This window comes from Arvicola amphibius, chromosome 11 (assembly GCF_903992535.2).
Source record: "Arvicola amphibius chromosome 11, mArvAmp1.2, whole genome shotgun sequence".
Classification (NCBI taxonomy): domain Eukaryota; kingdom Metazoa; phylum Chordata; class Mammalia; order Rodentia; family Cricetidae; genus Arvicola; species Arvicola amphibius.
In genome coordinates, this window is record NC_052057.2 from 46128353 (window position 1) to 46147602 (window position 19250).

The 19250-nt window shown below is 46.0% G+C and overlaps 1 protein-coding gene across 3 annotated transcripts in view; it reads right to left on the reverse strand.

The window, feature by feature from the left end:
* The window catches only part of Tnik (TRAF2 and NCK interacting kinase), a 400877-nt gene that overhangs the window by 61191 nt on the left and 320436 nt on the right, over positions 1-19250 (reverse strand). For all 3 annotated transcript variants that reach the window (XM_038348394.1, XM_038348395.1, XM_038348393.1), the window contains exons 13-17: positions 17981-18091; positions 15886-16074; positions 9795-9959; positions 6516-6755; positions 2919-3025 (exon numbers count right to left, since the gene is read on the reverse strand). In XM_038348394.1, coding sequence (XP_038204322.1) covers positions 2919-3025; positions 6516-6755; positions 9795-9959; positions 15886-16074; positions 17981-18091 — 812 coding nt within the window. The remainder of the gene's footprint in view (positions 1-2918; positions 3026-6515; positions 6756-9794; positions 9960-15885; positions 16075-17980; positions 18092-19250) is intronic.

Genomic DNA, 19250 nt, shown 5'->3' on the forward strand with positions numbered 1-19250 from the left:
AGGTAAGAAAGAGAGGCAAGACTTAATTTATCCCCAAAGATATGTGTAGCCTGAAGAACATGAGATACATTTAGACTCATGGGTCCTGGAGTCAGTCTCTGGCCATTGGCAACACTTGGTCCTAAGCCACATATAGTCTTGGACTATGCCATTATCATATGTTAGTTAACTTCTAGCAAATGAAATAACAAATAGCGCAAAAAATGTCTTGAATCTGTTCTCTACTAAGCTCTGTAATTTTCACTGAAATCTACTCTAACTTTGCTAGTTTTCTAGTTTCTCTTAGACTCACTAAAAAGGTGGTAAAGAAAATGAAGGAATGTTGACCGAGTATAGGAAACACAGCTTAGAAGCATGAGAAAGCAGACAAATCGCTGGATGAATGATTGTCTGTTGGCCAGAAGCAGAAGAACCATGAGGAATTGGGGAGGAGGCATGAGTCCCAGTGCTGATGGAGGTGGGAAGGTCCTTTTCATGCCCAGGGCTTAGCCATGCAACCCACTATAATGCAAGGAAGATGACTCAAGAAAAGGCTTCCAAAGCCCTGTGCATTTGTGTCTTCCCCTTTGAAATTCTGATCTGAGATGGACAAAACTGATCATGCCCAGAGGGAAGAGCTTGAGGAGTGAGAGACACAGCTGAATGGGCAGCGCAGGGAAGTTGCGCGAGTGAGCTCAGATCATAGAACTTTTAAGTTCCCTTGCAGAATTGTGAGAAGTGATGGCCCGTCACTCAGGTCCAGCCAAGAGTTAGGGCTGTTTCCATCCTAACAGCAGCATGGGAGGCAAGGCATCCCACCAGATGGCTCAGTAAGTGAAGCACTTACTATGCAAACACAAAGACCTGAATTTGAAGCCCCAGTAGCCACCTAGAAAGTGTTGTAGCACCATCTGTAATCCCAGGGTTGGGCAGGCAGAGATGGGAGCATCTCTAGCTGTCCTAGCTGCAGCAGTGAGAAACCCTGCCTCAGAAAACAGGACTGAGGGCCATTGAGAAGAACACTGGACACTGATGTCTCCATACACCATGGAAAACTTGGGCGGGGGGGGGGGTCAGAGGATAGCTTTGTGAGGTTCTCTCCTAATTTTTTTTTTTTTTTGGTTTTTCAAGACAGGGTTTCTCTTCAGCTTTTTTAGAGCCTGTCCTGGACCTAGCTCTTGTAGACCAGGCTGGCCTCGAACTCACAGAGATCCGCCTGCCTCTGCCTCCCGAGTGCTGGGATTAAAGGCGTGCGCCACCACCGCCCGGCTCTCTCCTAATTTTATATGGGTTCTGAAGATAAAACTGAAATTGCCAGGCTTATGCGGCAATTGCCTTTAGCCACTTCTAAGAGCCATCTCCCCACCCAGTGAGTCACATTCGGTCACGTGGAGATGAATTCCGGCAGAAGCAAGAGTGTTCAGTGAACTGTCAAACAGGAAGAGATGGGGAGTCTCCGCCCTCTCAGCCCAGATCTTTAGATGTGCACTGTAGGTGGATAACCGCACAGTCTTAGGCCACTTCTTGGCTGTCAGTGGGCAGACACTGCTCGTTGTCTCTCATGGAGTTTACATTCTTTGCACAAATATAGTATCTAAGTATCCCAAAGGAAACCCTTACCGTTTATAGGTTACTGCCCATCAAATACCCATTATCTTGGGCCTGAAATGTTATTAAAAACATTTCGGAGGAATTGAGCAGCTGCTTCTTACTTGACTGTAATAGCAGGTCCTTCTGTTTGGTTAACAGAAAAATACTTAAGGTTGGGATGATGCTTCATCTAAGCATCCAGATTCCAAGCAACTGGCCTAATGGAAATAGGCTCTAGGGCAGGGTTCAAAAGATCAGGACGCACCGGTGACTGGAAGAGAGGGACTGATAAAGCTCAGCCTGTGCCCAGTGCTAGCACATGCCTCTGTCCCCTGGCCACAGCTTTCAGCTAACGTAGGGTTGCTTAGCGACACCAGCTAGGCACAGATCTGACTACCTGCAGAAGAACAAGGGATTCATAGACTCCTCCACTTAGAATGAAGTGGGAACATGTCCCCCAAAGAGATTCTAAGTCAATTGCTTCCTCCTTTTGGGAATGACCCTTTCCTAAGGTCTTTCAAGGGAAGAGTTAAGATCAAAAGTATTCTGTATACAAACAAAACCCTAAGTGTCCCCATCCTCCTCCTTTTTCCCCTTCCCTCTTTGTGGTCTTTCTCTCATCATGAGCACAGTGAAGAAAAAAACAGCCTGCCCCAGTGCATCCTTTTTATAGCCGCAGCAGAGGCCACTGGCTATTTCAGTGGATCCTAAAAACGGATGCATTCATCATGACAGATCCAAGGGAAACTTGATGAACGACAGCAACAAACAGCATCTGTTGCCACATTAAGTCTGCCCAGATACTGTGCAGGCACTGTTTACTTCCCAGCAGCCCTTGAGACATTTGAACCAACCAGCAGAAGTTGGATGCACCCTCCTGCTTATAGGAATATGCATTGGATGGAAAATCCTGGAAGGACAGATAGTAAATCATGGAAGCATAACTGTATTTCAGAGACCCTGTGGGGTGACTTCCTAATTAGAGCTGGTTCTGTCAGGGACAAGCTACAGAGTTTCTGGAGTCGCTGACTGTTTCCTAGGTAAGAACTTTGTTGTGTTCCAGTGGCTCTTGGGGCACATTTCTTGACCTGGCACTACACTTCAACTCTGATTTCCTTCTTCCGGCTCCACGACTGCTCTCTGAAGCAAAGGTATGCAATGCTGCAACCACATCTGTATTTCTAAGTTTGTGCCTAGATTTTAAAAACCTCATAGTGAAGTTATAAAAGGCCATCAAAGTTGACAGTCCAGGTGACAAGCGTACATGCTTCAGGAATATAAAAGAGATCAGAGACATTCTTTGGGAAAGCAAGTATCTTGGATAATCATGGTGACCGCTCTCCCCTTACCTTGCTCTGATAGGTTGAGATCCAAGTCTGGGGCCCAGAGCACTGCCATTCCCAGGGGAATTCTTCCTGGCTAATGCTGGGGATATAGAAGTTGTTCTTTGAGGCACCTGGAAGAAAACCAGAATTGAGAATTATTTCCCATAATGCAATGCAGGTAGGCTACTGTCTGAGGAGCCTTTTCCTCTTGGAAGGCTGGCTATAAGTTACAGAAACTTCCTCCTTTAGGAAGAACTATCTGCAATCCTTTAGTGGTGAAACAGCTAACTCCAAAACAAAGCCAAAGGACTTCCTGCTGTCAAGAGTCAAGAAGGGCTGCTCCACAGCTATTAAGGTCATTTTAATCTTAAAACAGAAGAGGACGCACTAATGACCTTGACTTACTGAGCTATAAGAAACTACCTTCTCTTGTTTGAACAAGTGGTAGCTAGGGGAAATATCTGTGCAGTGAGCGTCCTTACTCCTGTGGATGCAGTAGGTGGGAGATCTCTGTGCAGTGAGCACCCTTACTCCTGTGGATGCAGTAGGTGGGAGATCTCTGTGCAGTGAGTGCCCTTACTCCTGTGGATGCAGTAGGTGGGAGATCTCTGTGCAGTGAGCACCCTTACTCCTGTGGATGCAGTAGGTGGGAGATCTCTGTGCAGTGAGTGCCCTTACTCCTGTGGATGCAGTAGGTGGGAGATCTCTGTGCAGTGAGTGCCCTTACTCCTGTGGATGCAGTAGGTGGGAGTTCTCTGTGCAGTGAGTACCCTTACTCCTGTGGATGCAGTAGGTGGGAGATCTCTGTGCAGTGAGCACCCTTACTCCTGTGGATGCAGTAGGTGGGAGTTCTCTGTGCAGTGAGCACCCTTACTCCTGTGGATGCAGTAGGTGGGAGATCTCTGTGCAGTGAGTACCCTTACTCCTGTGGAGCACAGTAGGTGGGAGATCTCTGTGCAGTGAGTACCCTTACTCCTGTGGATGCAGTAGGTGGGAGATCTCTGTGCAGTGAGTGCCCTTACTCCTGTGGATGCAGTAGGTGGGAGTTCTCTGTGCAGTGAGCACCCTTACTCCTGTGGATGCAGTAGGTGGGAGATCTCTGTGCAGTGAGTACCCTTACTCCTGTGGAGCACAGTAGGTGGGAGATCTCTGTGCAGTGAGCACCCTTACTCCTGTGGAGCACAGTAGGTGGGAGATGCACAGGGGACAATGCCACATTTCACTTTAGCTCACACCACAATGAACAAATAGATTACGAACTCTAGTGAAGACCTAGGGCACCAGTCTAGACCTTGACAATAAATCACATGCTGGAAAGCCTGGAGAAACGATCTATTATTACTTATTTTTTAATATTTGTGTATGTGTGAATCACTGCATGCATGGATCACATGTTTGTGCTGGGTGCCCGTGGAAGCTGGGAGAAGATATCTGATCTCCTAGAACCCGAGTTCCAGGTACTTGTGAACCACCCAGTGTGGGTGTTGGGAAATGGCCCAGGGTTCTCTCAAGAGCAGAAGTGCTCTGACCGCTGGGTGATCTCTGCAGCTCTTACCACTCTTATAACGTGAAAACACGAACTGTTATACTTCCTAAGCAAGCTGCTATTGTTAAATACAACCCCACCCCTCAAACATTGTGTTTTGGTGGTTAGTTAGTAAATGCTATTTATGAAACAGAATTAATATTAAAAATGCTAGGAGGTCTTCAAAAGTAAGGATAATACTGGTGAGAGGGTAGCACAAGTATGTATTACTAGCGCAGCCGGGAAAGTGCAGAGTAGAGTTCAAAGGTGGCTTCTCTCGCAAAGCAAAGCATACAGACACCTGCTTGTGCGCTCAGGTATTAAGCAAAGGGAGTCCATTTTTTTGCAAGAAACACACAAATATTAGTGCAAAAGATGACTTTCAATGTAAGTGTCATCATATTTTGAAAAAAAATGTTTTGTTATAATTCATTTTAACACAAAATAGAATCAAGGAAGCAAAACAAAACGGTCAGATTTATACAACACCTGTTCAAATTAAACCCTACTGCTGTCATTTGGAGGGAAGAGCTCAATGAGAACCAAACCCTGAGTATTTCCACTGACCTAATGTTTCTCCCTGCCTTCTGCAGGTCTACCCTCATGGAGTTAGAGAGAGGCTCAGCCACTTCCCCTTCCAGGTCTCAAACATTGTCCCTGTTTCATTGTCAAAATGATGGCAATCCTATTGTGATTCCCACTTTAGAGGGAGATAATGACTGCTTATAAATCATTAAAACTACTTTATTTTTCTGGAAATTATGGGACGTTCTAATTATCACAGCTTCATCGTATGCTGAGCTCAGGAGAAAAGACATTCATGGACCAGAAAATGTCGTTAGCATTTTAAAGACATCCAGGTTGACTGTAGACACATTATAGAATATTGCTTAGAACAAATAACAATTTAGCAATGTAAAACGAAAGAAAAGAATTCAAGGTTGTTCTGTAGAGTGGGAAAGCTAGTCATTCCACTCTGAAGTCCAATCCTCTGTATTAAGGCTGGGAATAAAGTACTCCTTAGCTTAGAGGGAGCATTCCTTACATGGAGCCAATTGAAATGCCCAAAGGCATTTGTATGTATGTGTTTTCATATGTGTGCGCATGAGTGTGACAGCCCTGTGTGTGTATGCCTGTGGAGCTCAGGGTCAGTGTTGGGTAGCTGCCTCTGCCTGTCTCTGTCTCTGTCTCTCTGTCTGTCTCTGTATCTCTCTCTCTTTCTCTCTCTCTTTTTCTCTCTCTGTTTATGTGACAGAGTGAGTGTCTCATTGAACCTGGAGCTCACCAGTTTATAGACTTTCTAGCCACGGGTCTTGTCTCCACCTTCTCAGGACTAGGGTTATAGACATATGTCACCATGCCTGGCTTTTATGTGAGTGCTGGGGTCCTGAATTCAGGTCCAACGCCTATATGGCAAGTACTTTACTGACCAAATCTCCTCTCTACAGGACCCAGACCATTTCCTGAACCTTTAAAATCTGGTTGAGTTTTGTGTTGTTAAATATAAGAGTAAGTGAATTTTCTTTTGTTTCTTTGGTTTGTTTAGCTATAGATGCAATAATCACTGAGAATATCCACTCATCTATCTTCTAACATGAACAGCAAAATGGTCTAGAGTGTTTGGGGTTGCGATTTCCAGTTCCACACACTTCACTTCCTTGTCACTCATACTGAGTCTCTGTCCCTGTGGGAAAACAAGGATCAGAAGTAACTGCCAAAGACTTAGCTTAGAGAAGGGGCAATGACAGCTGTGAGGAGGCAAGGGCCTCGGCACAATCGCGTTCTCCAAACTGTGAAACGGATGGAATAGTAGTGGGTGCTGATGGTGGTGCCACAGATACACCGCAGCATGGAGGATGCTGATGGTGGTGGTGATACAGATACACCACGGCATGGAGGATGCTGATGACAGTGGTGGTGACAGACACACCATAGCATCGAGGATGCTGATGGTGGTGGTGACAGACACACTGCAGCACAGTGGATGCTGACGGTGGTAGTACAGACACACCGCAGCATGGAGGATGCTGATGGTGGTGGTGATACAGTCACACTGTAGCATGGAGAGCACACACACACTACAGCACTGACGTTACCTTTGGTGGAATATCTTCTTCCTGTCGTAACCAAGAGCTTCGGTCAAACTTCTCAATGCGAGTCGGGAGAGGAGGGTTTTCTGAGGTGGGATCTGAGTTCTGGCGTGGCATCTCAACCCTGTGAGAGGTCACATTCAGAGCCTCCTGGAACCCAGACAGGCCCTTTGTGGGTTGCTCGTGCACTGACTGGGAGACGGTCAAGGCAGGTCCCTGGGATTTTACAGCTACCAGCTGTGGGATCTAAGCAGACAGCAAAAAGTCAGCATTATTAGAAGCTCATAGGTCGAAGGGACAAGAAGTTCTGCATGCAGGAGTTGAATTCGTCAGAGCTATTGACAGGGTGGTTTTCAGTTAGCAATAACTGCACTTGGGATGAGCCTCATAGGCCAAGACCCTCCTGCTAGTCAAGGCTGGACACAAGCTTCTTACAGCCTCCAGAATCTTCAGTTTAGAAAACACAGAGAGCTTAATCAGGGATCCTGGCAGCAGGCTTGGTGTTATTGCTGGAACTGCTGGTAAGTCAAGGAGTAGTGTGGTGGTAGTGACAATAATTACTTTTATTCAACATTCCTTGGACAGCAACACAAGCTGTTTTATAAGCTATCCCGTGCTCCCTCTTGTAAAGTCCTTAGCTTTGACTTTAGATACACAGTTCTGTGGAAGAGGAAATGCTCTAAATGGCTTTCCTTTCCGGAGCTCACTAAGACCACCCTGAGGTAGACACAACCAGACTCCTTTCAGACTCGAGCAATCCCAGGTGGAAAGAGAGTAAGTAGATTTCACCGCTGAGCTGAAGGCCAGCGTTATCGTGTACTCTTTCTTCCTTATGTGTTTCACCCTGCGCCCTGTGTGTGCGTGTGTGTTTGTGTGCAAGTGCACATGTATGTTTAGAGGTCAACTTCATAATGTTTAGCGGGTTTATAGTCTGTCTGAGTCTCTGACTCTCTCCCTTCCTCCTTCTCCCTCCCTTTCTTGAGACAGGGTCTCTCTGTGTAGCTCAGGCTAGCCGGGAACTCAGTGTAGTCAAGTCTGGCCTTTAACAACGTACAGAAATCTACCTGCCTCTGTCTTCTGGGTGCTGGGATTAAAGGCTTGTGTCACACATGGCTGTCACTTTGCTTCAAACAAGGTTTCTTGCTGGCTTGGAATTGCCAATTTGACTAAAGCTGCTGGCCAAGAAGCCTCAAGGGTTCTCTGTACCTACTTCTTCAGTGTTAGGTTGACAAGCATGCACTACCATGACTGGCTTTTTCATGTGTGTTCTAGGGCCTGGACTTTGGTCCTGGTATGGTAAGTACTTTGTGGAATGGCCCATCCCAGGCCCTGCAGGACTGGCTAACACTACTGAGAATATACACCATCCCCCTGATGCCAGGATGTTTCTTGAGGCGTTATTTCAATAGTTAGGCATACAGTGTTGTGGTCCATGCAGGGATGGCTTCTGGGATTTCATTTGGCCTCTTAAGAAAAATCACCCAAATCCAGGCCACGAGGGATCCCTTCACCACTACGTGTGCTGCTGCATTATGTGACTATTGCAGCCTGCCCTACCGCAGCGTGTACACTGCATTCGTTATTAGAGCCTGAGTCCATCTCCAGGCCTGGCCTGTAGTCCATGAACGGTGACTCGGAAGAAAAAGGGATCTAGAGTGCTTCCTAAATTAAACCACTAATTCAAGCTGTATTGATTTCCTGTTGGTTGTGTACGATGACCTGCCAAGCCTTCTTTTGTCTGTAATTCCTGTTGGACTGTTATACTGACAAGCAAGGAAATCCTCTGTGCTTGGCTCTGTTCAGCGTCAGCCGGATAGACCTTGCAATGTTCATGCAGATGTAAATATCATTAAATATATTAAATAACATTAAAACAAAACACAGTAAAGTATCTAGTACAAAACCCAAACTCACTTGAGGAGACCATTCCAAGCACCCTAAACATTGAAGCACCCGAAGAATGCCTCCATAGATAGTCTACACTGTTCTTTCCTTGTTATTTCAGAAGGTGTACTTCCCCAGAGGGCTCCCTTTTCACAGGGCAAAAGTTCATATAAGGTCAAAGTTGAAGGTTTTAAAAAGAAGGCAAACACTTGTTAAATGTCCCCTTTATAAAAGTCTGTAAGAGATAATTATGTACAGATAAAAACAATCAGGGGAAGGTATATTAAATTGGTTGGTGCTGAGACATCTTGAATTTTGTTCATTACTGCCAACTTAAAACACAAAAGCCTTGATTTTTTTAAATCATTATTCGTTTAAGTTCCAGTTCAAACATCAGTGCATATTTCAAAGGTGACCCGAAAACACATTGGAGAAGCCTGATTGCAGCTGGGTGCTGGGAAGAAATGAAGATGTTTGTGTGAGCAAGCTGTATTACCTTTTCCCCTATGGATTTTCCACATGCTATTTCACTTGGAATTTCATCTATGCAGAAATAGCCAGAAAGCATCTTTCCTAACAGTGGAATAATCTTTTTCTACCAAATGCCTTCTCACAGTGCTTCTCAGCCTCTAAAGGGCACCAGAATCAAGCAGGAAGGCTTTTAGACTCAGCCCGGCAGGCCTGACCCAAGTCCCTGGTCATTTTTACTGAGTATGCATTTTTACTGAGCTCAACAACTGCAGGTTGTTGGCAGCACCCATGAGCTCAGTAAAAATCCTGAGTCCCTGGTAACCAAGTCTGAGGCAGTCTCAGGAGTGTACATTTTTACCACATTCATGGGTGCTGCAGGTTGCTTAACTGGGGGGTGTGCCTGGTCCAACCCCGTGTCCCCGGACGTCAGGTCTGACAAAGACATGGGCGTGTGTGTTTTTACCATGTTCATGGTGCCGCAGGTTGGTGGCCTGGCAGGGGGCATGTCTAGAGAACCACAGGCTAAGAAGCCACATGTCTATTTCACCAAGCCGATTCTAGTGCTCCCATTCAGATTTCCACCCACGTTTCAAGGAAAGAAAGGATATGTGTACATATTCTACCTCAGAGATCTATATATGAATTTTAATTCTCTGCTTGTAGCTACAGAAATGGTTGTCCCCACTCTGCAGCACTTGCAAGGTTCTCCACAGGAGCCACTTTACCAAGAAGTGACCTTGAAGTTGACTCAAGGTCAACAGTTCTATCTCCACATCTATGTTCTTGAGCCTCTCAATGTAGAGGCTTCTGTCCTTCTGAATGCTATGCTAAGAGTCTTTACTTCTTTGGTTCTATGTCATGCTAGAATCTTCTAGACTTTTAAAGCTTTGCTGGGTACAAGTGTCCACTAGAACAGAAGAGACATTATACCTGGGGGTCAACAGGTCTGAGCATTGGGGGTGTCCGAGCAGGCTGAACCCCACTGATGCTGAAGGACTCCGATCTTGGAGGCAGGTTGGGGTCAGAGATCCTGTTGGCGACCTTGTGAGGCATGGCAGGCGAACTCTGTCTATTTAGTCTTGAGCGTTCTTCTACCTAGAGGTCAAAGGAAAAGAAAGCCTCAATGACCAGAAGTTGGTGCCTTTTCCAGTAAGAATTTCCTGTAATCACCCACATAGGCATTTTTATGTCCCTCTGATGAATTCAAAGAGCCCAAACTTGTCATCTTTGTTTTGCAGCAAAATCTTTTTCTCCTCTCCATCCTTTCCCTTTCTTTTCTCCTTTTCTTTCTCTGTCTCATGGAAGTTCTTCCAGTAAACAAAGACATGCAAGACACTTGAGTCCTTACGTTACCCATTAGCTTGTCTTAGTTCAGCTAACTGGGCATTCACAGCCTGCTAAGAGTTTGTCTTGCGCTCCTTGGGTTACTATCCTACTGATTAGTCACAAAGCCATGCACCAGGCAGGGAAATGGTGTGTACTGCAGATCATCAAAGGGGACTATGGTGGGCAGCAATGCTACAGCTGAGGGGAAGATAGAAACCTGCACTGGGCTGACTCAGGAGACGGGGCCCCAGCCACATGAGGACTGAGGGAGAGGTGCTCACAGGAGCTCTGTGCTTCTCTGCATGCTGCTGATAGTCACGGGAGCGTCCTGGATGTTACTTAATGGCATGCCTGTCTTACCCAGACTTCCTGTATCATTTTCTTTTTCTCCTTTCAGTTGTCTCTCCCTGTTACCCAAAATACACTGCTCCTCCCATGCTTTCTGTTCCCAGCAGGACTCTGAAGCCCCACTCCCTCCGACTCCCCTCCTGCTGCCCACCTTCTAGTCCTTCCTCCTCTCCTCAACCCCTGCCCCTTCTCTTCCCACAACCCATTTTGTTTCCTTGTCACGTCCTCTTCTCCAGGGTTTTTCTCAGCCTGAGGACCTTCCAGCAGAAGCTCAGAGAACAAGTGGCTCTTTTTAAACAGATAAAAAAGTCACTCTCTGTCAGTCCATATTTATAGCAGCAGATTGACCATCACAAGGATGACTTGAGCGTTAAATAAACAAGATGGACATCAACAATCAAGTTGGAAGACCTTGATCAACTCCAAAGGGCCTAGACTTTTGCTCTAGGTTTATCTTATTCTGTCCTATATTTCTTTAGAGTCAACATAATGTTTGTGCCTCTCAAGCATGCAACAGAACGTCACACATCATTCTCCTCCCCGTGCTGGCTCATTAGAATGAGTCCTTAACTCCCTTTCTTTGACTTAATATTCAGGTCTGTCTGTCTGTATGTGCCAGCTAAGGTTTAAATTTTCTCTTCCTTCCTTCTTTCTCTTTCTTTCTTTCTTTCTTTCTTTCTTTCTTTCTTTCTTTCTTTCTTTCTTCCTTCCTTCCTTCCTTCCTTCCTTCCTTCCTTCCTTCCTTCCTTCTTTCTTTCTTTCTTTCTTTCTTTCTTTCTTTCTTTCTTTCTTTCTTTCTGTCTTTCTTTCTTTCTTTCCCCCTCTCCTTTTTCTCTCTTCTTTTTTGCCTGTTTTGAAACAAAATTCAAAAATCCTACTAATTCTTGTCTTCCTTACTCTATTTTGAATCTTTCTAGAGACAGGCCCGATTTCCTATTCCTAGTAAGTCTGTTTCAACCTCAAACATTTAAACATGCTTCATTAAGCCACAGATTAGGAAACAGCCCCCTAGCCTCTATGCGGTGTAATTTGAATATCTCTTCCCCCCACTATGACTTTGTGGGATGTGTCTGATTGGCCTCCACTTGACTTTGGTTTTGAAACTTCAAGTCCTAGAAATTCACCACAAACCCAATTATACTAGCCACAAAAGACCAGAGATATAAACTAGGAAATGTTTACTTTGTGAGTGCATAAAGCATTATATCAGCAATAATTACCTAGCCATTGTACTGAGCAGAGGAGTAAAGCCAGCTATCATTTCAAGACCTCAAATCTCCAAGAAGATGGCAACAGCCAAGCCAAGTACCACTTCTAAATCCCAGACTTCTTGCAAGAAGAGTAAGTGGCTATTCTTTGACCACTGCAATTCCTATTCTTATCTCCTCACTCCCTAAATGTTTGTACTCAGGAACCCTGGTTAGTAGAAACAGTTCAGAGAAATACCTGGATTTCTACACCCTGGTCACCCAATATCCCCAACTCAGGATGCATTGTGGTATAGAAATGAGCATATAACCATATGTTCAGAATCAAATATATTTAGAGTGAGGCGTACTTGTAATGATTATTAGTGTTAGTTTTAGCTGTCAGATACAGGGCAAAAAGTGAGTACCGATTTCACAGGGAACTTGTGTGCCTGATTAGTTGTGTAGAGATGTTACTAAGCAACAGCTGGACATAATTTCAATGCTTTCAATCAGTTCATGCGTTAGAGTCTTCCTTTGTATGTCTTAATCTGCCATAGTCCACATCATATGAAATAAATAACCAGTTGTTAATTCCACGTCAGTGATGTCAACATGGGTCAATGTGCTGAATTTTATAAGGAGAAGTTTGAACAACAAAATGGTAAAGCCATGAGAAGGTTGTACTATTAGGGCATTTGGCTACACATTTAAGGATTTTTATACTTATTTCGTGTGTGTGTGTGTGTGTGTGTGTGTGCGCGTGCGTGCGTGTGTGTGTGTGTGTATGTGTGTGTGTGTGTGCCACAACACGTCAGAGGTCAGAAAACAACCTCTGGGACTTAGTTCTCTCCCTCTACCATGTGGGTTCCAAGGATTGAACTCAGGTTTCCAGGCTTGGAAGCCAGCATCTTTAGTTGATGAGCTATCTTGCTGGCCCTGACTCTAGAAAATCTTGCCTTAAAGCCTTAAGGAAGGTTGGAACACAGATGTGCTTAGGACCAAAATTTCCCCTTAATTACTGGAGGAAAGATACCAAACTAGACATTGGAAATAACATTTCCCAGAGAGAAGGCTGAGTGTTCTTAGAAGTAGAGCTTTCAGAAGCCAGGAAAAGGTCTGTCCCAACTGATGACAACTTATGTCTACTAACTGAACAGAAGGTAGTTATGTGAGAAGAAAAGAAAGTAGCTTAGGTGGGCAGTAGTGGTGCATGCGTTTAATCCCAGTACTTCGGAGGCAGAGACAAGTGAATCTCTGTTAATTCGAGGCCAGCCTGGTCTACAGAGCTAGTCTCAGGACACCCAGGGCTATACAGAGAAATCCTATCCTGAAAAAACAAATAAAAAACAAAGTGGCTCCTCCCCATAGCAAAGCTAAACACAGCTAAGGTGGGCACAGTCCAGACCTGCTTCCCTCTGCTCTAGGAGAGGTGTAGTGGTAGAGGATTTGTTCCAGCCTCCTGCCGCCAGGGAGATGATACCAGGGGTATCAGCAGGGTGCAGTAAGGCTCTGTGAATAAAGTGCTTCTTGCACAAGCATGAGGACCTGATTTCAGTTCTCCAGAATCCCAGTAAATCCAGATGTGGTGTCTCTGCAGTGCACATCTGTAATCCCAGTGCTTTTGTGGCACTATGGGAGGTGGAGACAGGCGATCCCTAGACACTCCCATGTCAACTGACTCGACATATACAGCAGTGACCGGGATGCATTGCAGAGAGAAGACATGATACAGTGCTAAGAGAGTTAAAAGATTATTCCATGCAACAATCATGTAAACAGAGCATCCTGCTGCATGCTGTTGCAAGATAAAATACCATTTGGAGTGGTAACGGGTGACTCACACCATCCGATGCCATTTTAGTGCACATGAGAAAGCAAAAGACATTTCTATCATGTGAAAGATGAGAAAAATGCTCAAGTTCTGCTGATGGTCAGACACGACATCTTACTAACGCTTTTGCAGGGCTATTCTGACTTCCTTTGAAATTAAGAAAGAGTGAGAGAATTTGAAAAGAGTGAGCTTGCCTCAGCAGCCTTTCAATGCAGACATTCACAATCCTTTCTGGCTGAAATCTAAAAATCAAAGCCTCTGCAACACCCAAACCCAATAGAATACTAAATCAAAGGGAGAAGGGGTTAGCTTGATAAAGATTCCCAAAGGAGAAGTAGCCCCTGGCACTGGGTCACTGCGTTGAGAGGGGGCAGAGGTAGGAGGACCACTGGGACTTGCTAACTGCCAGCCTAGCTCTAGCTTCAGCAAAAGAGCCTGTCTTAAGGAATAACTCATATTTTCCTCAGGTGTTTACACATGCCTGTACTGGTGCATGCATCTGAACTACATCACACACAAGAGGTTGAAGCATTGCATCACATTACTGATGAAAACTTGTCAATTTGGAATGAAGTTGGACAGAGGATTAATATAAAAAGGAAGGATATGGTTTTGGAGATAGATTGATGCTTATTTAGAGTCCAGGATATGTTAACTACACAGGAAGAAAAGGCCGAACATGAAATTGACAAAAGAATACCCCCACACATGTTTAGAGCTGTATTAAGTCCCGAGGAAGAACACTGGTGGCTGGGAAGCCTGGTGTCTTGAATGATGTCATCCACTGGATATGGCTCAGATTTGTGGTGACTAGAGACCCTCACATCTGGAGTGCTTGATGAAACAGTTGCGCTGTGCTGTTTGTGTGTCCAGCTGTTATTCTTTTACTGCTTAAAGCCTGGGCTGGAAGCAGGGGAGGCAGAAGGTCTACAATACTGCCTTAGTAGTATCAGTAGAGATTTGCTCCCAGGAGAGCTTCTGAGAGCCCAGAAACTGTGAACTAATCATCAATAGGCCAGGGAACTTAATGATGGCAACAGACACAGAGCAGAGAACAATGAAGCCAAGGCAGACAAGCTCAAAGCAGAGCTTGCTAGAACCTGATGGAAAGAGGCGGAAACCACAGCACACCCTCCTCTTTCTGGGTGTGTTCTACCACAGGCAGCTGCCTATGAAAGAAGGAATTTAAGGATGCTTGGCAAGGAGTTTTGTGAGCTGCAGGTGTCCCTTTCCTAAACTTCTGCTAGGAGCGAGGAACACTGAAAGCTGGATGTTGTGGTCACTTGGTCCTTGCTGTGGACTATAATGGCAGTAGCCCTGTGGAGGGCAGCACACCGGCTTACTGAACAATTACATGGGCAGGAGTTGAGGATTTTAACCCAGCAAAGCTAAGAAATGGCTGAGCAGTGGAGGAAGACAGCCAGGAAGCCAATTGCTTGGCAACAGAGTGGTTCCACTGACGCAGCAGTGGTGTGGGTTATTAGGGAGTTCTGAAGCCTGAACTCCACTGGCATCTTTTTTTTTTCTTTCTCATGGTTTATTATTTTTTTTTATATTTAAAAATTTCCATCTCCTTCCCTCCTCCTCGCCCTCCCTCCGCTCCTCCTCCCCCTTCCCGCCCCTCCTTCTCCCTGTTCCCTCCCCTTCCCTCCACTCATACCTCCCCTCCCTCCCTCTCAAGGCCAAGGAGCCATCAGGGTTCCCCACTCTATGCTAAGTCCAAGGTCCTCCCAACTCCCCCCAGGTCCAGGAAGGTGATCAACCAAGCTGAGAAGGCTCCCACAGAGCCCGTCCATGCAGAAGAATCAGAGCCCAGCGCCAATGTCCTTTGCTTCTCAGTCAGCCCCCGCTGTTGGCCACATTCAGAGAGACGGGTTTGGTCGCATGATCCATCAGTCCCATTCCAACTGGAGTTGGTGATCTCCCTTTAGTTCTGTCCCACCGTCTCCATGAGTGAACGCACCCCTCACGTTCCTGACTTTCTCCCTCATGTTCTCGCTCCTTCTGCTCCTCATCAGGACCTTGGGAGCTCAGTCCAGTGCTCCATTGTGGGGCTCAGTCACCTTCCCCATCTGTCGCCAGCTGGAGGTTCCCTCACGGTCCTGACTATCTTTCTCATGTTGCTCTTTCCCTACAAAAACCCACTTTACTCGAGAAGGCACACAAGAAAAATACGACAAGCAGCACCAGGCACATCATGGCTCCTCCAGAAGTGAGGTGTGCCTCTTATGATGGGCCATCTTACAACTGTACTAATTGAATCTGGGCTCCCAGTGGATGAGCTCCCAGCAGGGAACTAGAGCAATGGACACAGCAACTCTCTTACCTCTTTGGCCCAGGCTGGCTTCTCACTGGGACTCATGCCCTCCTTGTAATGGTACAGGGGCTTCTTCTCCAGGGGCCTCTGCTCCTGCCGCTGATGCTGGAGCGAAACCAGGTAGTCCCGCTCTTGCTTTAGCTGCCTCTGAAGTCTTTCCGCTTGCCTCTGCTCTTCCAGCTGTTTGCGCTTGTATTCCTAGTCGGGGCAGGAAGAGCAAAGAGGGCACGTGACCACATGGAACCACATCGCCACGCTGAGCATCAGCAAAGCATGCAGTGGAGACAACAGGAAATGGGAGACAAACAGAATTCTAAGAAGGATGCAAAGCACCCCCAGATAACCCAGGCCTCGTGTTAGTGTCCACACAGAATACATTGTCAATACAAACATGACATATGGCATGCCGTGTTGCGTACAGAGCACCACTTGGAGAGTGACATGTCCCTGGAGAATTGCAATACAGATGCAGGGTAGTCAGATTGTCATCCCTAGAAGGAGTCATTCACTTCCTGATTTGGTAATTCGGTCATTTAAAGATATGTGGTAGAGTATACAACCAAATAACCAAACAATCAAATACCAAACAACCAAATAACCAAACAGCCAACTAAATAACCAAACAATCAAATAAACAATCAGAGATCACCATCCTTTAAATAAAACCAAGCTTATGTTTAAGGTTAAAAAGATGGCAGAACGCCACTGAAAAAAATTAAAATGGTACACCAAGAAGCTCATTTGGAGAGCCGTGTAGCAGCAGTAATAGAAGTTCTTCCAGTGGATACGGCATGAGCACGAAACAAACTGTTCCCATTGTAAGGGCAGGGCTAACAGCCCGCGAATGACACATGACTGCGGGGTTGAGCAGGCCCTGTGGCCGAGGTACATTTCCTGTGATTGTATTCCAGCAAAGGCTTTCAAAGTTACACGGCAATAAACACCGTGGGTCTTGAAGGCAGTCTGAACTTACAATAAGGCTAGATTCATGCTAAAGTCTCACACGTGGAGGGAGTTAATAAAGTGTGCTAAAGTGCTGAGGACTTAACACACTGGGTCAGGAAATTATATGAGGCCTCTGTGAGATTCTGAGGTCTAGGAGGTTGATTTTTAATCGGCACGTTAGGAGGAGGAAACACAAAGACACACATATGCAGAGACACGCACACACTCACATATGCACGCGAGCATGCACACACTCAGGGTGAACACCAGGCAGGACTGCTGGTGTGTGACTTTCCCATTACCAGAAGTAGAGCTTGTTCATGCAGTAGCTGCTGCTGTAAGATCTCTAACTGTCTTTGCTCCTCCTCTAACTGTCGCCTGATGTACTCCTGGAGAGGCAGCAGCAGAGAATGGGGCAGAACGGAAAGAGGAAAAGAGAGAGAAAGAACCAGTAATTGCATAGGTAACAGGAGCTTCCAAGTGAAATGCAAGAGAAGGGAAGGGGAAGCGTACCCAGCACCTCACCGCACAGGAAGAGGAGGCCATAGCAAAGCAAGCCTTTCAATGTAGTCAGAAGCACAGCCCCCGTGCCAGCAGCAGCTGACTAAGAGGGCTCGGCATGTCCCTGTCTCTGTTTGGTTTTCATGAAACTGGCTCTATGTTAAAGCTCGTTATTAGGCACCTTTCTTACAGACTCCTTGGAATTAACAATGCTATAAAGTTCTGAGGCTCTGTGCCAGCAGCAGGCACAGAACACAAGAGCAAAGTTAGCGTGCTCAGTCTGTATAACAGATCCATCCCATAGCTCGCTGGCTCGGACTGTGATTTTATCCATCGGAGAAGCCACTACAAGGAGTTGGAGAACAGAAATAAGCTGAGTAGCAGGGTTCATCTTCAATGATGGTAGAATGGCAACTTGGTTCCATGCAGGGAAGTCAGCAGTTTTAGGGATGTCAGGGGAGGCCCTGGCTTAGGTAGGAAGCATGGACACTGTCAAGCTGTGCACTTGTCTGTTTGAACAGGTAAGAACTATTGCTTGAGAAAAGGCAAAAATCATAGTAGAACAGCCCTTGGAGACTAAGTCCTATGCCCCAGAGAGCTCCCTGGTGCTGCGGTTCCCAGGGGGCACATTGTGGGTGGGCTTCCCACCTCCCAATACCTGCTCATGCTCCGCGCGCCTCCTCTCCTCCTCTCTGCGCATCTGCTCTTCATAGTGTCGGCGCTGTTCCCGCTCCTGCTGCTTCCGGAGCTCCTTCTCTCGTCTCTGTTGCTGTGGGTGACATGCAGACATCATGCTAGCAGTGGGTACTCGTGAGATTAGTATGAGCTCTGCCCCCGACAGACATGAGCTCTCAAGGACAGATGCCCAAGTGCTCCAAGGCTTTTCCTCTCGGGCTACTGGGGGACACAAGGACAAGGAGTGGCGATATCAAGAGATTTGAAGTTATGTAGAGCATGTTGTCATTTGCCATGAATGTGGACTCTCTCCAAGACATACTCTTTCTGTGGCCATCTGGCATTGTCAAAACAGGCTACAAAAGACCAGCCATCTTGGATCTTTCACCGACTCCAGAAACCCATTGCATTACATCCTTCACTCATTCCACTATCAGGTCATACAAAGATTTCGGAGATGCAAGGCTAAAATAAATGGAGTGGATATTCAAGGCCACATACTGAGTTCACAGAACTCATAGACTCCCACCTAGACCTCATCCCTGTGTCTCATACTGGGCTGTTTCTGTTTGCTGGAGGATTCATTAGTAAATGCAGACATCACCTCCTTGCTCAGGTAAGACCCCATGCTAAGGGAACACCATCATAACCTCATGTCATCCCCATCTCTTACGACTGCCCCATCCAAGAGTGAGTGGTACAGTCCACGCGGTAAGTGTCTATCTTGTTGAATCTTCAAAATGTCTTTTGTGGTGGATGTCGTTATCCCCAGTTTACATGCAAACACCGAGGCAAGGGGAGAGTGATTTGTTCAAAGTCATGTTTACTGTTTAAGGTTTGTCCCAGGAACTAGCAGAACTTGACTTCAACGTCAGTCATATGCTCCAGGACCTATGCTCAACTATTCTGTAGATGGAGAGATAGAAAATGTGGGAGACAACCCCAAATTAACATGACTCATTCTACTTTCAGAAAAAGGAGAGGATTTGGGAGAGCTGAGAACTAAGCTCGGGGGCTGATGCTTCTGAGGTAGGGATGATGTCATTCCCCACCTCCAGAACACTAGAAACTGTGTAGGCATGGGAATGTCTTTCGTGTCTGTCCTAATAACTGGAGCCGCATGACTGGCATTTAGCATGAGGGACAGATACAATAAGCATCTTGCAATACACAGCATCACAGGTAAAACAATGTGCTCTCCAGTACTCCTGGTAGCATCTGTTTTGGGATCAGCTGTGGGCCTTTGTGTCAGA